Genomic DNA, 26,948 nt, shown 5'->3' with positions numbered 1-26,948 from the left:
GATCAGCTGGGGAGATGGTTGCAGCCTGGTCATTTTCCACATGCAGGACTCTGAGGAACCAGGACTCTGAGGGTACATGGACTTTACCAGTCAAGACACAGGCACTCTGACCGAGTATGGGCCTGTGTGGATGGACCAGGAGAAAAGATTCCTTTAATAAACAAGTGAAAAAGGTTACTTTTCTATTGCCTGCTATCTCAGTGTAGAGATACACTGAACTGCAAGGCTCTAGTATTGTGGAGAGATGTAAAAAATTTGCTGGAGGGTGAGTGGGTGTTACGCAGCAACTGCTTGGTACAAAGAAGCAGTACATTGGAGTCAGCACTGAAAATCGGTGAAGAACACCAACTCTTTCAAATATCATTAGAATTAATGGTTTCACCATTTACATTTTGTAGAGTCATGTCACCTGAACATTTTTCTTTGGCTAGAAACCTCACGCTATTTACAAACACTGTGTCCTGAGGCACTCCTTTCTCCAGTAGAACAATAACTCCCTCTGGTGTTTGCCTGCTATTGTTACTGCCTCAGCCACAGCCCTGGGAAACCCTGACAGAGGAAGGAAACCCTGTCAGATGATGTATGAACAGTCTTTCCTTAACCGATGGCATTTTACACTTTGGGCAGAAAGGCCATTGCACCCACAGGGCCGGCCCCAGTGGCGCTCAGGTCGGAAGGGAACATCACTGCATCGGGAAAAGTGGAATGCCGAACTCCGCTGCTGCCGAGGGCTCATGCTGCCAAAGACTCATTTACATGCTCCCTGCATTTATTTAATTACATCAACAGTAGGCTTATTGCAATGTGTCTGGATGCTTTATTCGATGAACGCTGGAACTTACCAATCCAGTCCCGAGAGGGTTGGGATACACATAGGGACATGTCAAATGGCTGGATGATAGTTCAGAGTTAATGAATTGCTGTGCTCAGCTCTTGGGACAGACAATGTGGAACTGTCATTCAGCTGCAAACATATTTACAGGAATGCTGCCACAGCTTTGAGGCTCAAATCTGACCTACAAGTAAGTTACAAGCTCACATCTGCAGGCAGAGGAAGCAAAATGAGATGCAAAAGAATTAAGCTCCTGCCCTTTGGACTAGACGTTATCTATCTATTGACATAATATGCTGACTGTCAATTTTCTTAATTTAAAATTTACTAGAAAATCTAAAATTTTAGTCTTAAATATATATTGCACAATAATTTTAAAGTACACAATACTTTTTTTTTCAGATTTCAGCTGTAATCAGATGATGAAAACAAATCTCAAGACAAGATGAAAGACACTAAACATTTGAGTTATGCATTTCGCCAAAGACAAGAGGCTATTTTGATGGGCTGTTTAATAGAAATTTCTTCCTGTGATCATTCAACTGGATGCTCACTCCAAACAGCCCAGAGGCTTTTTATATTTGACCTAAATGTCTGGATTTTTTCTATTTTCTTCAGCATATCACAGAACAGGAATCTGTAAGCTGATTATTGTTGCTTAATTCACTTCTGAATGCAAACATCTTTGCATATTTCAGACACTGCTATATATAGAGCTGAAATCAGAAAAGCTAAAAGAGCTTGAAAGCTCAATCTAAATCCCAACTGTCTGGCTCCCTGGCCAATGCCTTGTATTATACAAAGTGTGTAACCAACCTACACCTTTGATGTAAACCAACTCTCTTTTAATGTGCTGTAATCTCTTATTCCCTTTGTCGCTGAAATAATAATCCTCTTGCACATGGTAATCCTCAAAATCACATATGCTCTTTAAAGCTTTTCTTTTGGAAAGTGTTCACACCCATTTTTCTGGGCACTGGCAACTAAATATTACAGAAAACCTAATTCTTCTGACTTTGATCAAGACAGTCTGAATTTTTCATATTCCACATTTACTGCTTGGCTGGAACTGGGTCGACAAAATGAGTAAACAGTTTCTAGTTGTCCAACAGAACAACAGTGTGAGGACTGTTTGTTTGGCCAAGGCAGAGGCACAAGATGTTTGGGAGAGTTAACAGGAAACAAGTAAAATGACATTTTTTATTTGGGTTATAAAACAGAAAATGAAGTTTAGTCGTCTAGAATGATTTAAGAACATGTTCTCCTGGTCTATTAAAACAAGCTAGTAAAAGAAAAATTCTCACCTCCTCAGCAGTAATAATCAAGCCCCCTAGCACTGGCTCCTGGACACTTACAAACATGCTACTGGCTACTCAAAGTTTCATTACTGTAAGGTTATATATTTTTAGATACTGCCACCTTAAATCAGAGGTAGAGGTTGAGATTAGAATTACTTAATCAGATCAGCATGTTGATTTAAATGATCTAATAATGACAAAAGTTGATGACTAGAATGGAAGTCGCATCAGGTCAGATGTAAGATCCTAAGTGACATAAACTGCATTAATTGCAGGACATGACGAGTAAGAGGTCAAAAAGAGAGATCTTTTAAAAGGTCTTAGGAAGACCTTTGTATTTGTTGGCAAATGTGCTCATTGCCATCAGGAATTCTTAGCAAGCTAGGGGGAGTGCTGAGGCACAGTTTGCAGTGATACAATAGCACAACCTGCTGATCAGACCACCTTGTATTGTCTGTCCAAGCCCAGCCAGTTTCCCTCACTCACTCCCCAAAAGACCAAGCAGAGAAATTTCTCCTGGTTTGCTTTTTACAGAGAGTAGGGTCTGCTGTTCTGTCAGCAGGGCAGATCCTGGTTCTACTTCTGACGTCTAGGGGCGTTTTACTTTTTTGCCCTTGTTGGGAGGTGCTTCCCCCCATCCTTGGGCAGGTGAAATACCCATCCATAACCCCTCTGTGTTGATCTGTCCTACACAGACATGTTATCTCCCCTCTCCTGAGCCATCAGAGCTGGCAGAGTGAGAGATCAGTCCTGGGCTCTGGGTCAGCTGCTGACTCACAGCAGCTGCCCTGGGGATGATGGATACACAGACCTGAGCTGAACAGCACAGCTCTCTGGCATCTCCGGTTGGTGTTTCACTGTGCTTGTTATCTGATCTTGTCACTACAAGAGGCTTAAAGTTGCTCCTGAAGTCCTGTGGAACTCTCATTCTTGTACAAAATCAAATAATTTTGCACTTTCTTCCTACTGATTATAACCTATACCTCATGAGTCACAAACCAGAACACAAACTTCCCAGTTTTGAGAGTCTGAGGAAAGGGATCTTGATGATCTCTCAACCTAAGCAGCTTTGAACTTCTGATGTTTAGGGATGCTTCACAGACCTGCAGGTCCCTCCTTGCAGTGAACTGTGGTAGCACATGTGTGGTAGCTCAAAGAACATCACCCAGGCTTAACAAGAACAATAAATAGTACCAATAAACACTCCAAGCTGAAGTGGGCTGCATGTGGGAATCAGGCAGTACTATTTCTAAAAGAAAGGCAGGAAATTAGGCTCTCTTATATAATTTCAAATGTTTACAGTAAATCAGCAAAATTAATGGTTGTAGCAGATAGAAACTCTGCTCTGACTGAGAAATTCACTATACTCCAAGCAAACTAGCCAAATATTAATTTCCTTACAGCTGTTTTCGCCATTTATTTCTTTGATTTCCCAAAACGATGTCAGCTGAATTTTCTCATGAGTGCAAACATTTGTGTTGCAAAAAATAAGAAACTCAAGGATTTAATCCATTTTTAGGAAATAAAGTTAACTTATCAACTATAAGTGCTAATCTTCTCATCTCACATGAAATCCAGAAACTTCAGATAGATATAAAACAGGTAACTTGACTCTTTGCACAAAGATTTAGATTCTAAACATTGACAGCAAACACCTGTCAAAAGGAACCAGGTTTAATTTGGTGAACAGAAAAAAAGGGAGGTATAACACCAAGGTTACAAGCAAGATCCCTAGGAAGATGCTGCACAAATTTTTTCATGCAGATGTATCAATGCATATAAAAAAAAGTAACCTCATCTCTTCCATTGCTCTCTCTAAGGAGGATCAAAAGTCCAGCCATCAGAGGGAGAAAGCATCCATCCTTGCTTTCTTTAGTCCTCACCTAGGTGATGACAAACAACTCTGGTCTGCCAAATCTTAATTAAGTAATCACTTTCCCAATCTTTGTTAGCAGTGTATTGATTAGACAAGCACAACTATTAAATTTTGAAATATGTTCCTTTGTTCAGTTTCTGAACTTTTAAAATCTGTGCGTTCACTCCTAAATCACCGCTTTAATGTTGATTGAAAGACATTTTCTTGAGGTAACTATATATATTAAAACAATTTAAAAAGATCTTAATTGAAATGAGGTTAAATGAACAGAAATTAAAATAGAAACAATTTTAAAACTATAGAATAGATGCTATTACTATGAGAAAAAGAAAACTTTAGTATTCAGATGGGAAGCTTAATGTTATCAGCACTCACAAGAGTAGAATCAGAAGGTCTAGAGTAAAACTCAAGCTCCAATTCCCTTTTTATTTCCATTTTTTCATCAGTGATACAGGGCTAATCATCCTTACTGTTCTCATTTGTGGATTGTTGCAAGGATGAAAAATACAATGTCAATGTTGAGTACTATCATAATTAGTTTTACAAGTGGGAATGGAATAATGAAGATACATCATAAAAGTAAAGAAATTGGGTATTTGAAGCCATAAATGCACAACACTGAACACATCCAGAAATAGTAAAAATCTGGTGAGGAAAAGGAATGAATCTTTTTTTCTTCAGTAGCAATGAAGCAAAATTTCAGAAATCACAATATGATTTTTTTCCCGACATATTTCCAACAAAGGAGGTCCATTCTGAAAATCTTTATGGAACAATTTTTGAAAGTTAGTACTATCACAAGTGCAACTGTCTTTTGATGCATGCATGTATGGGTAGAGTCTTAAGATTTTCGCTTTGCAGAAGAGTGGTTGTATAGACAAAGAACAGGAATATGTAACTAGTAAAATTTTGTAGTTAAGTGGATTCTAAAACAGCTAGTGATACATGAGAAAAGAAACTACAAAGTTCTTTTTAATTATGTCTCTGTATTAAAAAAGTTAACTCTTCCCACCTGAAGAGTTCATGGAGGACATAAATAGCATAATAGTATAACTAACCACAGAAGAAGAAAAAATGTCCTTAAAATATTAAAATTAATGTCAGCAGAAGCCATCAGCCAGAGTTTAAGATAATACACTACAAGCATAATTGGCTTATTATTTTTCCAGGCAGTCAGTAGAACAAGATGAATGGCATACCTTACAAGTTACAGCAGTTTATCAGTTGCTTATGAACTAGTTTAACCATATTGCCCTATAAGTGTATGTCCATATATCAGGCAAAGATCTCACTCCCTTTTTTGAGTCACAGACATCATCTGTTTACCTCTTTTCTGCAGTGGATTTTTAGGATTCACTCCACTGACAAATATGGGAGTGAAACACTTTGGAAACTTTGTCCCTTTAACTTTTTTACTCCTAATCTCAGCAAAACTTCACAGCAGCGAGCACCTGCTTATTATTCAAAACAATGTTGCTTAGTGGCCTTCGGCAAGTTTCCCTTCAGAAGAGACAGTCAAAATTAATCCTACATTTACATTTATGGCTAAAACACAGAAGTTCCAACTCAACTCCTTTTTCTATTCTAAATCAATATGAAGGCTTAAACTCCCATGTGATTTTTGGTCTAATTTCATTTGTTTAGGTTGCAGGAACAGGCACTGATGTAGTTATTTTTTCAAAAATAAGCTCAAGGTCATCTTAAATTCTGTTCTAAAAAAACCCCCAACTTTAGAAGAAATTAAGTGAATCAGGAATACATCATGGATAACCTGCAGCAGGGTATATGAAACTTGCTATTTGCTGTGGATGTCAGTGCTTTTTATGACCTGAGGACCCCTCTGTACATTATGCAAAAAGAGGATAAGACCAAAATGACAGAATTTTAAAAGTGACTCTAAAACTATTAGATTTTGGATGCTGACATGCTTACCTGCATGGTGCTACACATTTCTGTTCTGACTAATTAAAATGTGAAAGAATTTTAAAATGAACCAACAGGACATCAAAAGTGTAACACCATGATATCTAAGTTTGCTTGTGTACCAACCATACTGCTGATAAAAGATGGAAAGTGGCTCAGTGGGCACTTCCACCAGCTCCCTCAGTACCCTTGGGTGATCCCAGCCAGCCTCATAGATTTGTGTGTGTCTCAATGATGCAGCAGGTCACTGACCATTTCCCCTTGGATTATGGGGGCTTCACTCTGCTTCATCCCTGTCTTCCAGTTCAGGGGCTGGGTACCTGGAGAACAACTGATCTTACAGTTAAAGATTGAGACAAAGAAGGCATTAAGTACCTTGGCCTTTTCCTCATCTACGAGGATGTTTTCCTTTCTATTTCAAAGTAGCATTAAAACCTTCAGTTAAGATATGCAGGTCTATCACTATGTCAAATCCCAAGCTTTTAACACCAAACACACGATTAGTGTTGTCAGATCTGTCAAAATTCAACAACTTCAGCAGATATTAAATGCAGTAGCACCGACTCTGTTGTTGGCAGCTGGTTGGCTCTAGCAGTGCTTGCCGCAGGACCGAGCCTCTCTGTGAGGGTTCTAAGCCTTCCTGTCTCCTTTTGCTCCCAGCAGTCCCTTGGGGTGACCTTCTGGGCTTTTCACCTTCTCTAAAAGACCCTGGGAGAGCCTGAGCACAGGGTAAGCTTTCTTGATGATGGAGGGATAGTGAAGGGATTTAACAGGTGGCTGGTGGCTTGACTTTCTGTTTAATTGACCATCCTAATGCTGCCGAGATCAAATTATATTGTTTACAGCATGTTATGAAACACTAGTTTGGACAGGCTATTTTTCATTATTACTGAAATCAAGTAACTGAATGCAAAGGACAGCTGTGAGAGAAACATATTTTGTAGCCAACACCGTATTGTATTACACTATTCTGTCAAAAGGCACTCACTGAATGCCAGGGGGTGTAAGTTTTCACTGCATCAAGACTTCTGAAGCCCCATCTTTTCTGAATAAAGACATATTATGAAAAAAACAAAAAAAAAAATTGAACTTCAGTTTTCAAAGAATTTCTTGTACAGTTGCTACATGCTCAACTCTTTATGGCTCAAGCTTTAAAATCATAAAACCAAATAGATATATATATGTAAGACTTATGAAAGCTTTTCATGCCAGAAATTGATAATTTCAACTTTGATACATCAGGCCCTTAAAGGATTTGAAAGAAGCAGCTGCACAGAACAATTAGGCAGCTGGAGATCAACCTTCTGCAGCAATATAAAGCTCCAGTCTCTGAGCCTACAGGGATATGCTATATCAGATTTTAAGTAGTGACGTCTTAACATGCAGAAGAGCTGTCACTGCTGTTTTCAGTTTCAAGAAGGAAATTATTTCTGGGGGTAGAGCCAAATTTAAAGGGGAAACATTTTGGGAGGGTATTAAGGCTGAAGCTGGAAGCTCTTTGAAATGGTAAACATGTTTGAAACAGCAAAGTTTAAGTCTTTCTTTTAATCATTACCTATCACTACTTCTACCTTTCCCAAAATAATTGATTTTTGACCTTGTTTACACTGTGTTCTAGTGAATTTGTGTGCAATAAGGCTTGCAACTCAAAGGAAAAATGGAAGCGGCTTATGGAATCAACTTTATTCCAGCCTTTTTAAGTCTCTGCATTTAAAAAAAGTACTAGCTTTCTTTATATTTGAGATTTTATTAGGATGATTGGTTAAATCTGTAGGCCATTAAATACCACACAGAGAGCATACAAAAGTGCTCTACATGTACCAGCATTGGATACTGGAAAACCTGGGCAACCTCTCTGAGAACTAGTCAGGTACTATAGGATTCCCAAAGGTGCATAGCTGTATTTGCATCTTCTGCTTATAAACAAACTCCATATGACAGTGGAAATAACTTAGAGTCTCATTATTAACAGAAATTGTTACAAAATCTGAACATCGGAGATCCCAGAGGAAACCACACACAGAGAGGCATAATTTAAATTAAATTGAAGTTGGGGAGAAATCAGAGGACAGATTAGTTATGAAGTCTATATTACATATTTTCCTGTATGATCAATATAGCCATCTATCTGCACATAATACATAAGATTTCCTTGAGGATGCTCTCAATATATGACCTGTACTCAAAATGTAAAAAAAATCACAGCCCTTATAAGCCTTAACTTAGCCCAATTGGCTATTTCTTCACAAAATGGCTCCTAATTCAGTAGAGATTGGGGGTAGGAGGTGATCACCTCCTACATGCAAAGGAGAGCTCCCTGTGGCTTCAGTTCTACCTCAGCACTTAACCAACCAAATAAGCATCTCCTGCCAGAGACCTATGAAACAAGTCCAAAGCAGGCAGACATGCTCCTGCCCATGGTAGGGGGTTGAAACCAGCTGATCTTTAAAGGTCCCTTCCAACCCAATCGGTGATTCTGTGTCTTTCCAACACCTGCAGGAAATTGCTCGTTTAACACCACACAGGAGATTTCTGTCAAATGCAGGGAAGAATCCAGCTCCCCAAGGCAGTTTTTGTCTGCCTTCATGAGCAATTTTCACTCACAGCTTCTTCATCAAAATGTTCTCCAGTCTTATTTATTTCTATCCTGTCCTGTTGAGTCACTTTGAATTTCCCATGTTTTAAAAACCAACTACTTCAAGTTAAAGTCTAGTAAAATTTATCTTTCTAAGTTTTAAAGCTCTTCTGGGCCTTTTTGGGAAACTCACTATATGGAATAGGATGAACATGATCTACCTCAAAGCATAACAGACTTGAGGTTCTTTCCCAGCTGGTCCGAGCTGAATCTCCCTGTGATCATAGTGGGTCCTCTTAGAGATCCCAGTTTAACACTCTTCCTCCTGTGGCTTGCCACCTAAGTCTTCTTGCCTTGTCTGTCACTACCATCCTGATTTTTACTCCCAGGCTTACAACAATGCCATTCTGTCTCCTTGTCTATCTCAAGAGTCAACAAGCAGTTTATAGGTATTCTATGGGGAGACTACTTTGTCTTCCTGATATTTGCTCTTGCAGCTCCCAAAGAGAATTTGCTTAAGCAAACACCTGCCCCCGGAGTTGAACACTTTTTTTCCAATTTTATTTTTTAAAACAAAGTACATCACCATGGTCTAGTGCTTGAGAGGTTTTTTCCCCTCAGCAAGTGAGAAAGCTTTCGTTTCGGGAAGAAAAATATCTTGTTGAATATGTTATGCATTATCTTTCTTTTTTAAAGATGACCATTAAAGACAGCAAGTGCTTGGGTCTCTTTACTAGGAAGCAATGTTTGCTACAAACAGGACTTTAAGGGAACTAGGCATCCATACATTAAGTGAAGATCTCTGGAAGAAATCATTAGCTATTTGCTTTAAGTGATTCCCTTTGTTCCAACATGATCGTATATGCTTAAGTAAAGCCAGCTGTTCTCAGGCCTCGCAAAAGTGATCTCTCTCTGTGAATGTGAAAGGCCAGAGAGCTGCAGCACTGCTTAGCAGGGCTTATTGCTGATGGTAATGAAGAACAATCGGGTCAGGGGAAGAAGCAGCCACATCTCATTTTCATCTCTGGTCTGCTGGAAAGCTATGACCCACATTTGCAGTTACCTCCAAGAAAGTTCTCATTTATCCATTTCCAGTTTGAGATGATCCTTTGTCAAAAGCACAAGGAGGTATCCTTCGGGGGAATGTGGATTCATATTGCAACTTTCTGCCTGGGACCAATTTGTGCACTAAATTAGGGGTGGAAGTAATGCAAATTGTTGATGCAAGGAATGTAAACAGGAAAATCCATTTAGAAATCTTTCAAGATTGAATAAAGCTGACAAATTAAAAATTCACAAAACTGAGGCACAACAACAGTTTTCAGGAAAATAAGCATTGTTAATAACAAATTTGCAAACCTCTGCACTTGAACAGGCACATTTCAAGTAGAGCACCTGTTGAAATATCTTAATAGCCCTCCACATCAAAAATATCATTTCACATCCCTGTTTCCTGGATCAGATGTCAGTCTCCTTGGAAGCAGGAGGTGCAGCCAATAACGTCCTCTGTTTCACTTTCAACAGTGCTGGCTCGTTGTGGCTTTCCAAGCATTCCACTATTCCTGTTTTTCTAGACGTTGTGAGAACATTTCTCATTTTCACAGACGAGGGGGATGATGCACGATTTCCAGAAAAGTGAAAGACAAAGGGCACCCTGGCTCAGCTCACACTGCGCTGCAGTTCACGCTCAGCTGAGCTTCACTCCTGGGGACTGTCTGTCCTCAGCACTGTCTGCAGCTGTGAAATTCAGAGTCGTGCCTTAGCTGCTGCGAGCTACAGCATGGCAAGGTCACACATGGCAGCCTGTCAGGCACTCAGGAGATGGAGGAACTAGCACTAAGCACACCTGCACGATTTTGTTGTGATTTCACAGATATCCTCAGCTGCTCAGCTTCAAAAGACATGAGATTAATAGGCTTACTTCTGATATACGAAGAGGATAATCTAGGATGTATTTATTTCAGGGCAAAATTCCTTTTGGCTATGGAAACAGTTTTGCCTTCAGTGTGCACTAAGAGTTTTTAACATTTCAGTTAGAGTACATTGAAACAAAAATGGATTAGCTCATAACTTTTCAGATATCAGAACTACACTTAATTCAAACTACTGCTGTTACTACCAACCTAATTCTTGTAAAAGGAACTGTATTTAGTTTAAGCCTAGTTAACAGTTTTGTATCTTGCGCTGGAGCAGATCCTTATGGCCAATTCTGACCCATTAGTAAGAGAAGGGTTCCCTGAAAGCATCAAATCTAATAAATCAACACATGCAAATGCAGTTATTAAAAAACTTGACCCTGTGCCACACAGTTCATGCATCTGAACGAGCCACAGGCCTTACTTTTGCCATAAATGTTACATTTTTAAGTTTGTAAGTTGAAAGAACACAATATACTGTAATTGTACTGTATTGTAACAACACGTTCAAGAAGAGATTTTTGTAAAAGAACTATCATGAAGTGGAACTGAGCCAGCCAGATTACTGGCAAAGCTTCCTGCTGAATATGATTAGATAAAGGGAAAATGGAGAAAATTGATCCTCTCAGCAGAATTTGCCATAATTATATGCAGGATGAGGAATTAGTTATTACTCTGCTGTTAAATTCCTCAAGTGGCCAGAAGAAACGTTCTTGCATAATCTGCTTTTTCAATCTAGTCCATGTAAAATGAAGATCCTGTTAAGAAAAATGGAGATGAGGCTGAGCAAGTTCTACAAACCTGGTAATTTTTTCCCCTAAAGGTTAGATAGTGGAAAGGGGTAGTGGGATTGCCTTACCAGCTCTTCTCCAATAGCCTGCTAACTTTTGTTTAACAGAAATTTTCATTTTAAGAAGTAAAATCACTGAATTTCACGCATGCATTCATCCCTGGCAAGTTGTAAAGCAGGATAGCCTCACCTCAAATGCTATTCTTGTAAGGCAACATCTTTGTAATGGTTCACTGCCAGCCTGACCTGAACTCTGCCTCGTCACGTTGTTGTGATTCAAATTCTCATGTTTTTACTAACACAACAGGACTTTTCTGATTGCAAACTTCTGTTTATGCAAGGAACACATGGCTTGGAGCTTTCTCATTACCGCCTTATGCAAGTGGAGATGGCAGTAATAAGATGAAATAAGAATTCATAAAAGATACAGAAAATTCATTAACACAACAGGAAATAGGGTATATAGCTTAACAAGAAGAGGGGGGGATTGCTCTTGATGTTCCTGAGTGCAGTGAAATAGCAGCTAGGTGGGCACTGCTGGCCCATGGGCCAGCAGCTGAATTTGGTGACAGAGGGACTGTGAGTCCGTCTATACACGTGGAATCCATCTCAGTGCTTCTCCTTTCCAAAAATCAGAAACAGTTACATAATTATTCAAACTAGCAACATGAAACAGAATGAGAGGAAAAGGAAACAAAAGCAAGAAGCTGTGAAAAGGGACAGCTTTTCTGAAAGAGAATTATACAGAGTTAGAAAGAACTAGAATAAAAGCACTGGTATTGTATGCTTGCAGATTAGCAATGATCTTTCTTTAAATTCAGTCTGTGCTAGTTATCCACATTTCTTTCCTTACAGAAGTTGCAAACATGATGGTTTCACAGTTCATGACCGGGTGGGTGACGTTAGCTGCTGTATTTCTACAAGCCACACATATCCAGTCTGCTGAGAAGGCCTCACTATAATTCTACTTTAAAACACAAAAAGGGAAAAAAGGAAAAAGAAAATCTGATTTACTACTAGGGACCCAGAAAAATCTCTCAGGTTGCCAGAGTTGAAACACTGGCCTCTCGTCTTCACTTCCTGTGTTTAACCCATTCCCTTTCTTCAGACAGGAATGACACTTTTCTGCTGGAGCTGCCCAGTTTGTCCAATAACAAATTGGACTAGGAATTGAAAGAGAGTTCTTCATGCTAACCAGAAGGGTGCAACTGGGAGAAACCAAAAAATTAAAATACAGGCAAAATTTAGAGGAAATTACTATTACAGCCATGGGTGATTAATATGCATGTGCACAGGGGACTGTTGAAGACTAGTAACATTATTCAGTAATGCTTTTAGGAGATATAAAATGTGGCTATATAAATGATGGGCATCTGGAATACTCTCTGAAGAATCTGTAGTCTGACTTCTGGAGGAGTGTTGCTGGCTGACAAACTAAAAGATATCTACATTTTTCATAGGCAGCAAAATATGAAAGATAAAAATCTATGTGATTTAAATAGCTATGTACACATCATTATTTTTCTCTAAAGCAGTATTAAAGAATGGTTGGAGAGCCATTATCTATAAAAATCAGAATAAATGGCCTAGGAAAAATGGTGACTGACATGATTGTCATGAGGTCATCAGATACTGTTTACTAAACAGCCGTTTTTATTGAGGAAATGAGCCACGCCATTAGCTTCAGCCTGTCCCCATACAAATCTTCATTAACTAACCACTTCTGTGAAGCATGGCAAACAGCTCAGTCTTGATTATTGTGGGAAGTCATCAGGGACTGCACCAGAGAAATCAGTGTAAATACAAGTCCAGGAGAAGACATGCCAGTTGCCTTCGAGTTCAGCAAGTATTAAAATATTAATTCACTGGAGATAAATAGGAATCTGCAGTGAGAGTATAGATGAATCAAAGTGTATGAAATAAAAAGTCTTTTATAAAAGCACATTTTAAGCAGACAAACTGATAAGAATCAGCAAAGCAGCTAAAGTATAAGTGGAAAGCTGACTGGCAGATGACGTGTGCATCAGCAGCACATAGCAGGCCTTGTTCTATAAAATTATTTAATGACATTACCACTTTTGCAATGTGAACTTATTTTCATTTAATCTAATTTGAGAAATGCAACACTTTCCTTTATTTGATGAAAAGCCATCATTTTGTAACCTACTGCAATTTTAGGAAGATGTGTGCTAATTTGGATTTTGCAAAATCACTACAAACTGCCCCAGTAGAAAGATACCCACTAGTTCCTGATACTTTATCAAAAAAGCAAACATGCACCACTTTTATTTTACAAGTGAAGTGTTTTTCATAACAATATGAATGAGCTAGATATTGCTGAGAGCTTGAATTAATAATTTCCCTGGGCTTTTTTTCTCTCCCCTAAGAAGCATATTGTCATGCTCCAATAATAATAATAATAATAGACTTTTCAGGAGAATAAAATTAGATGTAAAAGATGATGTCAGATGATGCCGATGCAGCCAGTGCACTTCAGTGTCAGAGGCTGACAGTGCTTCAGGCCCCATATTAGTTAATGTCATGTTGAAAGTGAGAAAAAGGAAGCCTACACCAGGTGGGTATGCCTAATCCTGCACCCATGATTAATGTCACATATTCCCAATTACTACACTTCCATTGTTTGAGAACCACACTGCAGTTTTTTGGAAATTAGTGATGGTAATTGACAACTTCAATTACATAGGTTTTGGCCTGGGATAAAAAATACTTTGTTCCTTGTGCATCCGCATAGGCATTGGCCAGAATGCCACCCTAAAAGAGTCCCTGACACTCTTCCACGCCTGCTGGAGAGGCAGTGGTCTGAAGATGGAGTGAGGCTTCCTCTCCACATCAGCAATATCTGGCAAAGCTAGTTTTTGCCAGTTCTTCGAAAGACACGCATGTACTAAACTTAATGTGCTGAGGAGGAGAAAACAAATGGGCTGAGAGAGGTGCACATGATTGCATGCAAATAGAAACAACCCCTTTAATGAAGTCACGCTAGTTTGCAATGGGTGGTCTTTTTTTATCATTATTTAGCACATGTATATGAAACATTGTGGCAGCGGTCAATTCTCAACACGGTGTTATGGACAACAGCTGCAAGGCACCCAGTATTCCTCAATCTTATTCTGCTGAGCATGATCTCCTTGCTAGATTTGGAGGAGGAAAGACACAGTTGCCCGTTCAGTCTCTTCCATTTATGGATGTGACAGAAACAATCCTGACATTGGGTAAAAAAATCAGTTTTTATTGTGCTGCAAATTTGCCTGCTACTACAGGATAGGGGAAGCGTAAATATTTACCTCACTGACACTTCCCAGGATCTTATTTTTTTACAGCAAAATGGAAAAAACCCCTAGCATCTGAAAAGATACCCTGGAAATTGTTTTGCAAGCAACGTCTGTATTATCCCCTAGAATCTGATTGCCCAGTTTAAGATTTCAATAGCAAAAGGGACTAGAAAAACTTACATTTGTATCTTCTAAAAAAATCATAAACTGGAATCCAATGGATTCATGCTCCTGCCCCAGACTCCTCTGGTTGTAAAGGTACCAGCAGTGAAATAGAGGAGCCAGATGTTTCTGTGACACCAGGCATTCAGAAATCATGAACTGGTTCTATGATGGTGGCAGCTGAGGACACTCAGCATCTTCTACAACCAGATGTTCAGCGAGCAAATTTTGCAGGAAAAGAAAGATGTGTCTCAGTTTTGTAACTTAACAGGCTGATCTGATCTGCAATATTGTACTTAAAATATAAAGAAATGTATCTGCAAAACAGATGGGGGAAAGCGTTCCCCTTCATTTGATGAAATTCCAACACTGCTGCTGTAGTCCCAAAACTTCCCACGGCTATTCAAGCTTTCTATTCTATCCAGTCCCTACTTATCTGTCATGTTCATTATTTTCCATTCACTCATTTTGCCAGGCCTTTGAAGGCAATAAAGGGATTCTGGACAACATTGACTTGATGGCCATCTCATATCCCTCTATATCTCCTGCCTGCAGGGAAACTGGTTTCTCATCACAACTGGAAAATATGTTCTAAAATTAGTGTCAAAAACTGGCTACACTGGGAGCTCAAACAGCATCAATAAAATGTGCTAGACAGCGCACCGTCTCCACCTAGTCTACACACCAATTCACACATGATGAAAGAATAAAGAGATGACAAAGTATCTTGGAAAAATTCAGGTTAAAAGCTCTATGCATCTGTTTCTCATCATCAACTATTCACACGGGGAAAGGTGTTACTGATTCTACATAATGAATGAGTTTTGAAGTGCAGGCCACATTTCTGTTTTACAAAATTCTTCTGGACCTACATTGCTACTCAAAATCTGGTTTTTTTCCTTTGTCCTTCTCCTTCCCCTTTTATCAGTTCTTCTCACCTTTTTTTTTTTTTTACTTAACCATCAAACTCTTCAATGGAAAGGAGGAATGTTGAATTAGAAAAAAAAAGCGTTAAGAATAAGAACTGCTGTAACTGCTATTTATTTACAGATACACATTTTCTCCAGTGGTGCATGTCACCTGTAGGGTGGGCTATTGTATTCTATTAAATAAAAAAAAAAAATCCAACCCCCATGTTTTCAGGCTCAGTACCCCTTCACCCTACAGGTATTACTCAACCATCCCACACAAACTCAGAGGACGTACAACCAACCTTTGCACTCAGTGAGAGTCTTCTCAACTGAAGAAGCAGTAAGCATCCTCCATGAGAGACATACTTATCTTCTCAGTAAGCACTGACAGAAATAGAAAAAGGCTCTCAGGACTGCAGCATGTATTTGAAGTCCAGGAAAGGCGATGACTGGCAATATAAATCAGATTATGGGAGGGAGTTCTTACTCATAATGCCCTGTGCAATCTGTGGAAGTACGCGACACCGGAACAGATGTTGATGTGCTGCAGGCTGCAGAGTCTGTGCAGACAAGGAGTGCCTGTTTAAGCATTAACCCTGCAGGTAGCTGATGTGAGGTTAAACACAACTGCCTGTTTACACAAAATTACACTGTACACATCTGGGTAAAAGTGATGCAGGAAAGGAAGATTTAGGAAGACTGTATGTTGCTGTAGGTATTGGAAATCTTAACTAATGACTCCTTGTCCTCACTTATCTCCTTTTTTTTTTCTGAAAGGACAATAACCATTTTGGTCTTAGCTGTGCATTAATCTAACTTCTAACATGATCTAACTTCCCCATAGCCACATCCCAAATAGGGCAAGACAAGCTTCCTTGGAAGTATGTAACAAGACAATAACTGACTTCACCTAGATCAGAGCATGCAGCCCTGCCAACCCCACTATCAGAGCTTCCAACACAGATGCAATACTCCCTTCACCCCTCCTCCATCTCTCTGGAACCCCTCTTCTTTTGCTTTCACCTTTTTTTAAAAAAAGAGACAAATGGTAAAATGTCACATGAGCATCCAGGGGGCTGTATGAGATAAGACAGTGTAAGGCCATGGCACCAGGTGACAAGTAGTTCTGTCACTTGGGTGCAAATTACCCTTCATGCAAAATGGAAAGCAGCAGATTTTCTCAGGACTTCCTGAGGCAGTCAGATTGAGGCTCATGGAGGAGTTGGGTTTTATTCATAGCTTGGTTATTTTGGTCTAGTAGACCCTGATTTTTTCTGCCACAGATCTACATAATTTCATTTGATTCTTCATGAAGTTCAGAAGAAAGTTAAAAGAAATTGAGAGAAAAAAATTTCAAAACAGAAATAGCCTGCCAGCATTTGTTTTGCTATCCTATTACAATATTCTGACTTCCATCTAAACCTTTCCATCTACATTTTACTTTAGCTAAAGACAGAATTAATTTGAAAATTTTTACAGGAAAGAGAATGGTGATCGAGACACCATCATCTTGACTCTGCAGAGACAAAAATTAGGCATCTTCCTCAACAGAGCAGGCAAGAGATCTGTCACAGTAGAGGGTTCTGTGGTATTATTTATTGGTTTTTGGTTTTTTTTTTCCCTCCTCTGATAGCTTAGCGCAAATCCTTGATCAAAGCAACTAGGAATTGTTCTGCTCAGATGGCTTACTGCATTTTAAGTGGAATGCAATTTAGCACCCTCCCATCTGACCAAAGCTAAATTCAGTAAGGAAAAACAATTTCCAAAGACCAACACATCCATTTCCCCCTCTAGAGGCCAGACAAAGGTTGTGGCATTAGAACAGATTACCAACATCTGCCTACAGTGTGCTTTTCATAAAAGGAACCATTAGATTCTGATGGCAGCTAGACTGTCTCTCTTTGCAAAATAGCGTTAGGTGTTTTCCAGATCCCAGTATTTGAGTTGCCTTGTGCTCGTTATTGAGCATTGTAAGAAGCAGCGCAGTGAGACTGGTGTAATAGCAAGAAATAAAAAGAGTAAATCACATCTCTGTGTATACTTCAGAGGTTCTGCAATTTATTTTTAATGTGCCGTTTTCTTTGCTGCCACGTTTCCTTTGGGTTTGTCTGTGATATTATTAAAGAAACAAAGCAGTGTTTCTTGCAAAAAGTGGTTAATAATGTACGCACCCCACAGTCTACCGTAGCTTCAAAGAGCCAATTACTGTTACACTGTTGCATAAACACATATTTAGGAAGCATGAAAATGTGCAACTATTTACAGGATTCAGTACCTAATACATCATATTTGCGTTCCAAAATGGGAATTACTGACATGATGAAATATAATGGCTCCAAACAAATTGCTCTACTACAAGAAGGGCCCTGCAGAGCTGTACTCATTAAACACACTTATTAAAAATCCTTAGTTTTTTGAAATAAAAAATCACTCAGTCACTCAAAAAAGTTCATCCTCACCAAGTATCTCATCTGTAACTTCTTGGAAAATCCTATGGCTCAAGAGAGCTTTGCAAGTATTATACCTGGGGAAAACCAAAACACTGACGTTTGTCTTACAATGATGTGGAACTTACTGAAGTTGAATGGCAGCACATGGCTGGAGATTGCACAGTAGCACAAACTAAAAAGAAAAAACTGAGTTATTTTTACACACTGGATGTATTAATTAAGCATAGCCTCTTTAGGAATGAGGCCTAAGTCCTGCTTCCCAAAAGACAACTGTAGTTAAAAGCACATTAGCCTATTTTAGGAAAATGGTAGGAATTATTACTCAAAATGTGATCTCATTATATAAATTGGGGCATGTCTTCAGCTACTGATTCAGCTCATTTCTGTCACTGCCATCATAAAAACACTGCAATGGAAATAAGCTGGAACAAAGAAAGATTCTGGTCTTTGTTGTATTTTTCCATAAAGTCAAAATTTAATTATTTGCTCTTCAGCTAAGAAATGATGTATCTCTAATTCTCAGAGTTCTGAGAATTAGAGCAATGACCAGTTCCTGAGAGCAACATTTTGGGATAAAGGTTATATTGCCCTCTCACCATTTAAAAATGGAAAAGGACTGTGGTTTTATTTTATTTTTTTATTTTTTTAAAATTTTATCCTGCTGCACATTCCACCCATTAGTTTGCAATTACAAGCTGGTGCTGCTATGAGAAACCTGCTTCCTTGTGATGTGTTTCTAGGCATATCTCAAAGAAGGTTGGTTCCTACCTTCAAGTCAGGTAACACTGTCCCCAAAACCACAGATGCACAAGTCTGCTGAGTCAGAGGTGCTGAAGTCACGTCAGCCTTGCCCTGCACCTGAGTTTGCTCTTTGGACACCAGATCTGAGCCAAACTGCTGGCCCTGTCTGAGGCAGACCTGTCAGCCAGCCCAAAGCTGCTGGCAAAGGGCAAATTTGCCTTGCAGCATTGAGCAGGAGAGACTGTTTCCACAGCTTCTTGGATCGTGGAAAAATCACTGCGGTTTCACGCTTGTTTATGGGGTTAGAAAAATAGTAATTCTCAGCTAATGAGACTTGAGGCATGCAGTGCTCAGTCAGCAGAACAACTTTTAAATCACTGTTTTGCTTGTAATGACTTCCTGTACATTTGTTGTGGTACATCAAGTGGCATTTTTTCTCAGCTAGGTGCTGGATGTTCAGGTGCTGTAATACACAGGCATGGCTGCAGGCCCCATCAGGGCACTTCCACAAGAACGTGCACACCAGCAGGATGGGGTACACAATCATGGGATCAGGACTCTCTCACTGCTTTAGCACACTGAGGGGGTCTCCATGAAACTGGGGTCCTGAATATCCCTACAAAAATCTCCAGTAGTGGTGCATCAGATAACACAGCCACCTAGTCTGAAACTAAAGCAGAGTTCAAATCCAAACATGCTCTGTACACCTTTAGGAAGAACTATGTCAGTCTGAACACCCGAAATGATTATCACATTTTGTGTGTGCAATAATAGAAAGAAACGAATTAATGGGAAAATGAATTTAAGCACATTCCCTACAAATATATACAAAGGGCTTCCATAAGATTTTTCATATCTGTAAAGAAATTAATGCAAGATTAACAAATAATGAAACATTACATTTTAAGTAACTAATCCCTGCATCCTCTTTATTTGTGCTCCACTTCATAAGAAATGCACTTAATAGCTCTTTGCACAGAACAATAGGGATTTCTGTTACAGTTCTCCTTCTCCTCTAAAATCATGCCTTTTCCCATTTCATTTGAGACTATCAGCTCACAGGTCTGATGGCCATCCTACTCCCAGCATCACAAAAGGCCTCCAGGGTCCTGCAAAGCAGCAGGCTGAGCAGCACAAGGCAGTGTATCCTTGCACCAAGAACTGCTGACTGCATGCCAGGCTTTGCCAAAGCACAGCTGGAAGTTTGAGGGAGGTGTAGTCCTGGTGAGGCCGTATCTGAAACGTGTGCCCAGTGTGGTGCTCCCCAGCATGAGAGACATACGGACACTGACAGAGTTGGTGGGGCAGGAGTATGAGGTACCTGTTTTCAACCTTGGAGATGTCCAATTGGACAAATGGAAAAGTTGACCAAACAAGTGCTGTCTGAACAAAAGAGCAGAGTTGTTCCATGTTTCTGAAAGTGTTCACAAAGTAAGACAAGATACTCCTTCAAGACATTTTAAGCCTGCAGTTGTGAATAACTAAGGTCTTTCTCACATTCTTACCTCACTATGAGCCTTAGCCCAAGTGTTTAGAAGCATATCAAGCAAATAAAGAATAAGGATAGTAAGCAAAGATTGAATACCAAAAGGTAATACTGGTTTTTCACTCCCTGTATTTGAAACACATTTGTAACTTTGGAAACCACTGTAAACTCCTCCAAACAATGTTTTCAGAGGTAGAAAAAAATAATTAGGTCATGGCCTACAAAACAATGTCCTTTTCTCACCCTGTCTAAATTTCTCATTAAAAACCTTCAGTGGCTTCGTAAAAATGTTTTTTTTTTGGTGTAATGTGGAGCTTAATATTCATCAAGCTGACTACTGGGATAGATGAGATGAAACTTGTATTAGCTACAGTCAGACACCTCTGAAATTGGAAACAATGTTCTCCTCCAAGGTCAGCTCCTCATTAGTAAAGGAAAATATTTGTAAGTGCTGATTTAAGCAATTTGATAGCAGATCCAAAGGCAGAACAGATTTCAGGATTATTCAAGGAAAGAGAAGAAATGAACCATGTAAATTCTTTGTCAAACAGTTTTCTACAATCTTCAGATTTATTTTAAGGTTCAATATCTGCATGAAGGCCTTAATGTTGTTATATTTCTTCAGATCTTCTGTGGAAAGATCTTAATTTTGGTACAGATCCAGAAACCAACCTTAGCTTCAACTAGAAATCACATGTGAAATCCTAATTCTTTGTTTCCTTTTGAGCAGGGCAGTCTCTAAAAGGATAGCTCTGAGGAATCCAAAAGACTTGGACACACCTGGCATACACTCAGTTACGGCTTCCTTATCCACAGGATTTGATTTTATTTTTGAATTCTGCCTGGCACAAGTCAGTTTTTAGACTCGCTTGCATTTTATATGCTTATTTATTTATTCATTTACTTTCATTGGCTAGGAAGCCCCTTAGAGATTTTCCACAAAATACCTGACTGGTCTTGCTCAGACATTCCAATGAATGGAAGGAAAATGGTTTGCTCAGCTGGAAGACTATAATTAGCATATACTGTGGTAACTCTCTGTCTTTCTCTAACCTGCTGGCTACACAGCACGATTTCCTTGGGATTTTTATTTATTTTGCTTTTAAGCAGAAGTGTAATATTACTGAGAATCACCAGATGGCATTGCTGCAGATAACTCTGATACTTCTCTTCACCTAACTCTACAGAGGATAGGTACTGAATTGCAATCTAGTGCAGAGTTTTTCCTGATGTTAATACTTGAGCTCTGTCAGAGAGATATCATTACATACTTGTATATTATGCTATATTATATATTTGTAGGCACGTGTGCTCATGCCTGAGCCCTCACAATGTCATAAGGTTTGTTTGCAGCCAAGGATGATGCACGGCTACACAGGCAAAGTTTAGAAAGACAGACACAATAAGTGTGGGAGAAAGGTGTTCTTTGGACTACTTTAACATTTCATTGTTTCTTAATGACTGTATTCTTCGTGTTCATTGAAATGATTTACAGACTTAAAATTGTTAAAAGGCTACTTATTTAGTAACTGTATTTGTTGGCCAAAGAGATTCAGCTACAACAGTTGCATCTGCAAATAACCTGGGATCAAATTATGTAATAACTCACAGCTCATTAAACTCCTCTGAAGAGATCAAATGACCTGGGTGTTAATTTTTAGTGCAGCCTATGGTGTATAACATATGTCAGCACTTCAGAGCTGCTCTCCCTCCCAGCCTGCACAGCCCTGCTCCCAGGGATGGCCCCAGTCAGGATGCAGCTGCCTCCATGTGTACCACTGATGCTGAGAGAGCAAATACGAGGGTGAATGGAGCTTTTCAACTGACTAGCTTTCAAGGCATGATGAAATTGTGACACAGAACTTATTTATAATTCCATATAAAGTGTCAACATTGCATTTTCTCTTCCTCATTTCAAAATCCTTCGTTTAAAAACAAGGATAAAAGGAGTTTGTAGCCAGGTGGGGTGTTGGAAGGAAAGGCTTAAAACTATAAGATTTGGTGTGGAGGGAATAGTTTTTGCTCAAAGTGACCTTGCAGCTGGGAATGCTAAGAATGTCAGTGTGGGAAAACTCCATTTACTATGCCTAGTGTTGTTCATCCTCTGCTGGTTTTGAGAAGTAGAATTCTTGTGTAGAGACAACACACTCACAGACATGCTTGAGCTTCCTGCTGGCAGTGAGATATCATAAAAGCACAGGCTTTGTGATAAATTGCATGTGTGCAAAGCCCTTTGATATCTGGGGGAGGCAGTAGGTCCCCCCGTCACTGGGTGCTAGGATGAACTGAGCCTAATAGATCCTGTGCCCCTGTGTGTCTCTTCCCTAGGATGAACTAAGCCTAACACAGCCCATGTCCCGGTATGTCTCTGCTGCCCAGTGATGTTGCTGAGGTAATGAAATAACCCTACTCTTTGCACTTCAGCTGTGGTTTGGTGGTTGCCATCGTTATCTGTATATGTTGACTCACACCTCTTCTCCCAGGGCAACCAGAGACAGGATGAGAGGACATAGTCCTAAACTCTGCCAGGGAAGGTTTAGGTTGGACATCAGGAGGAAGTTTGGTGGCAGACTTTCGTGAGATTAAGATTTGCCTCTCCAATCACAGTGTAACATTTCACTCCTTTGGTGACATCAGGTTTGTTCCTCCGCCTCCATTTTTACTCTTGGGCTCAGTTTCATTCAGCTGCAGTCACCCCTCAGTGTTCCCACAGCAGAGCTACAGTCAGTGCAGGCTGCAGAGGCCTCCACCTGGGAAGCCACCTTTAGGTGAGCTCTGTGCCATAGTGAGTGCACAAGCACCAGATTTATGGTTAGATTGGGCACATCCTCAAGAACTGAGCTGGAAAGCTGTGGATCATTGCTCTAGAGGAACAATTTTGAATCCAGTAAACAGACTGATGTCTTTTCCACCATCATCAAGCTGGTATTTTCCCAGACTTTCAGCAGTCAAAGAGATTCTCAATATCAGCGTATGTTCACAGCTTTCTGTATTAGTGAATTAAAAGCCATGTCCTAGAGGGAATTGCTAATGTTGATGAAAGGAATCTTTCTTGGTTGAACAGGCAGAGATGCTTTAGGGGCAGGAGGACTGTTCTCTCATTTGGGGATGTTAAATCCATTTTTGGATCGTAACTGTCCCCATGTCTCCCACAAAAGCATTTGCAACATCACCTCAGTGGAGATAAACCTGAGATACTGTTCTCCTTTCTTCATGTCTGCCTAGTTGTTGTGCCATTTCCCATTTTATTGAAGCAGATATTAATAGAAACCATCAGCAGTGCCTTTCACATTTCTCTTCTGTGAGCCAGGCACAGGCAACACCAAGGTAGTCGATACAGATGCTTTCGAATGGAATTAATTCAATTCTAATCCCCATTAAACATAGTAGTATGTAAGTCAGGTAGTAAAAGAGACAAGTTGTCTGAAATGCTACCAGTGGAAGGGATGGGCCCTTGGAGCCCAAAATTAAAAAATGAAAAGGTAACTCAGTAAATTCCCACAGCAGAAAATAGGTACCTATAGCAGTCTTTAAATGCTTCTATGCACATCCAAAGGGAGCATTGCAAATCATTCCTCTCTGCTTTTAACGGCCTGACTACAGAAGCAATAACCCAAGACATACTCACTGGATTATGTTTTTCAATAACACAGTTTTGTTCATAATTTTTAAAATAAAGCCAGCTACTCAGAGACTAGATCAGGCCTCTGTAGTTTCACTACAAAAAAGGGACCATAAACAAGAGATAGTCTATGGTACAGATTTTCCTCTTTCATGTTTTCCAGTGTTTTTGGCTGGCACAAACAGCCAACCTTCTCCATTTATACACCATCATCCCCAGACAGAGGCATAATTTTCCTAAGTGACAGGAACAACCTCTTACATACAGATAATGAAAAAAAGTTGCTCTCTTCTGTATTAATGATCACAGTTGTTTTTATAAAGGAAAAGTGTTATCAAAGCCATTCTCACAGAACAGAAAACCCTCTTTGGGACCAACCCAAGCTGATCTAACAAAGACGAATGCACACTGAAAAATCCCTGAAAACTCACATCCTTCAACTTTTGCCTCAGTATACATTTGACACAAACTAATACCACACAATGATGTAGCACACACCTTATGCAAATCCTGTCTTTGTGATTTGGTGCAAACCCTGTGTGCTCACAAGGGCTATTTCTACAGCAGAAATGTCAGGTGAATACTATTTCTTTAGTGATTTAGATGAGAACTGCTCTGCAGCAGTTGTTAAAAACACTTTGATGTTTGTGATGTAGTGCCAATATATTTCCAGCAGTATTTAAACTTGCTACTTTTAGAAAAAAATCTTTAATTTAGCTGAACATTTTTGGTAATAGGATTGAAAGTGTTCTTTGATGACATAAAACAATTGACAAGCGGCTTTAAAAAAGACTTACAAGGAATAAACAACTGCACCTGTGAGATAACACACAAAAGGACAAAAGTTTAAAGAAAGCAGAAATGAAAAAATACAGCAAAAGAGATAGCAGGTACAGTGAAATACATATAATAGTCAGTATTAGTCAAGAATATGATTAGTATATGAACAGTATATGAATAGTAAATGATGCTTGTGTAAAATAGCGGAATGGATGCACAGAAGTCAAAAGAAAGAGGCTCTCTCTCATCCTGCCATAGGGAAGAGCACATACATGTAATGGCTCCTGCCTCTTGCTTTCCTGAATGAGAGAGGCAGATTTGGAATTTGGTTTTACTTGGTTTTTCTTCCCGTTAAGCACTATTTTGGTGACAAAATCTGAAATTCATCATGGTTATTTCCAAAAGAAAAGCAACCTCAAACATTAAAAGGAAGGTTTGAAGTCTCATGTTTACCAAAACCTCTCTCTCTAGCAAGGCTTGAATAGCTGGAACTGCAGAAAGAATGTAACAGCAAAATGCAAACATGCATGTTTTGACCTGAAGACTGCTTCTTCCCTTCTTCATTCTCACATCTTAGATGGGGCCTAGGGAGCTGGAACAGTCTCTTCAAGACAGTAAAAACCACATCCAGTAACTTATAAGATCAGCTCAGCTTTGTGGAAAACCTCAGCAGAGGGACCCTCCTCTGCCTGTCGCAGCCAGCAGAGCTGCTAATCCAGAGCTGCTTTCTTCAGCCTTGCCAAATTGTGATTGCTCTTTTGAGGAGGGCAGTGAGAGAAGACATGACCTTGGACTTCCCTTCTGTGTGCTTTTAGCTCAGAATAAATTAGCTTGGACACAGAAGGAACCACAACTGCTTCACCCTTTGTCTGGGTGTGGTTTGAGGCAGATTAGTCTGTCCAGCTCCCTGGTGAAACACAGACTCTCTTACAGGCTTGGTATCTGGCAGAGAAAAGCTTGATCTGATGGAGGTGCACACGGAAGTACCTTCCCTTTCTGCGCCCCTCTGGATTCCCCTCTGTGTTACTCACCAGTACTGCTCTGGATGGTCCTTACTGTGGTGGTTGTACGCGGGGGAGACGAGGAGCGCAGCGATATGCACTCGTCATCCTGGGAGCAGCCCTTCTCAATGGCTCTGACATAGCTGTGGCTCCTCATGCGGAAGCAGCCCGGCATAGGCAGATCCAGCGCTTCCACTGCCTGAGACTCGAGTTCACTGAACACCGACTCGCAGACGGATTCGAACTGACCGTTCACCTCCATCTCACTCACCTGCAGACAGAGACCGGGCAGGGTCAGTGCATCCCGTGCACGGATACTGCACTCCACCTGGTACAAACCCTCTCAAGCTACAGTGGCACAATGGGCAACATCTGTTAGAGGATCCCTTTGAACATGAAGAAAGGTAAATGGGACATCCCATAGCAGCAGTTATGAGGGGGGAAAAAAAACAATGTACAAAAAGGGGAGACATTGGCTTTGGGCAAAGATTCATCAGAGTTTGAGCTGTTGGCTCCAGCTCAAACTGGTGGGAGGCCTGGAGCCCTCATAGCAACATCTGTTTTATGTCACCCTGGGCCCACAGCAGAGGTTGAATGTTTGGTCATTGTGATCACTACGTGTAAAATACAAATCACACTTTTATTGTGGGGTGAGGAAAAAACCAAAAAGGTCACCTTAACCCCAGTACATTATCAATGCAACCCACAGGCAATCACAGTGATAAAAACCTGAGTGGCTGGGAAGCTGGAAGGTAACAAACATTTGGGAAGGGGAGGTTGATAAGAGAACCAACTTTGATGCTGGGGAAAAATGTTTGTAAAACTACATCTCTGGCTGAGAGCAGATGCAAAGGAATCCTTAGACCCTTTGTGCAGCAGACACTAGGTGGTGACAAAGACTTGTTCTCACACTGGTTAAAGAGCATTGAAAAACTTCCTGCAGGTCTTAATCTGGAAACCATTTACTTTGGCTTAATTAGTAATGGATGTTCCATGTTTCTAAACTGAGAATTGAGCCCTGAGTTTGGCATTAAAGCACAATAATTATCACTGTAGGAAATCACTTGAGGATTCTGTTAGTTTTCAAGCATGCACAAGGGCAAGTTAGCAGGAAAAGATAAGACTATGTTAGAATGCTAGAAAAAACCCCATTAGAAATTCTCTTCCAGGATTAATGTTACCAAGAAAAATGTTTTGTGGAGTCTGTACATATAACAGAAAACCCTCAGTGAGTAAAACATATATTTTTCAAAGGAAAACTATTTAAAAAAGCATGGCAGAGTAGTAGGTTG

General features: G+C 39.9%; 1 protein-coding gene across 7 annotated transcripts in view; it reads right to left on the bottom strand.

Moving 5' to 3' along the window:
- The window catches only part of DLGAP1 (DLG associated protein 1), a 415,626-nt gene that overhangs the window by 68,346 nt on the left and 320,332 nt on the right, over positions 1-26,948 (bottom strand). For all 7 annotated transcript variants that reach the window (XM_048289360.1, XM_048289355.1, XM_048289356.1 and 4 more), the window contains one exon: positions 25,687-25,927. In XM_048289360.1, coding sequence (XP_048145317.1) covers positions 25,687-25,927 — 241 coding nt within the window. The remainder of the gene's footprint in view (positions 1-25,686; positions 25,928-26,948) is intronic.

Source organism: Corvus hawaiiensis, chromosome 30, assembly GCF_020740725.1.
Source record: "Corvus hawaiiensis isolate bCorHaw1 chromosome 30, bCorHaw1.pri.cur, whole genome shotgun sequence".
Classification (NCBI taxonomy): Eukaryota; Metazoa; Chordata; class Aves; order Passeriformes; family Corvidae; genus Corvus; species Corvus hawaiiensis.
This window is presented reverse-complemented; position numbering and strand designations above follow the sequence as displayed.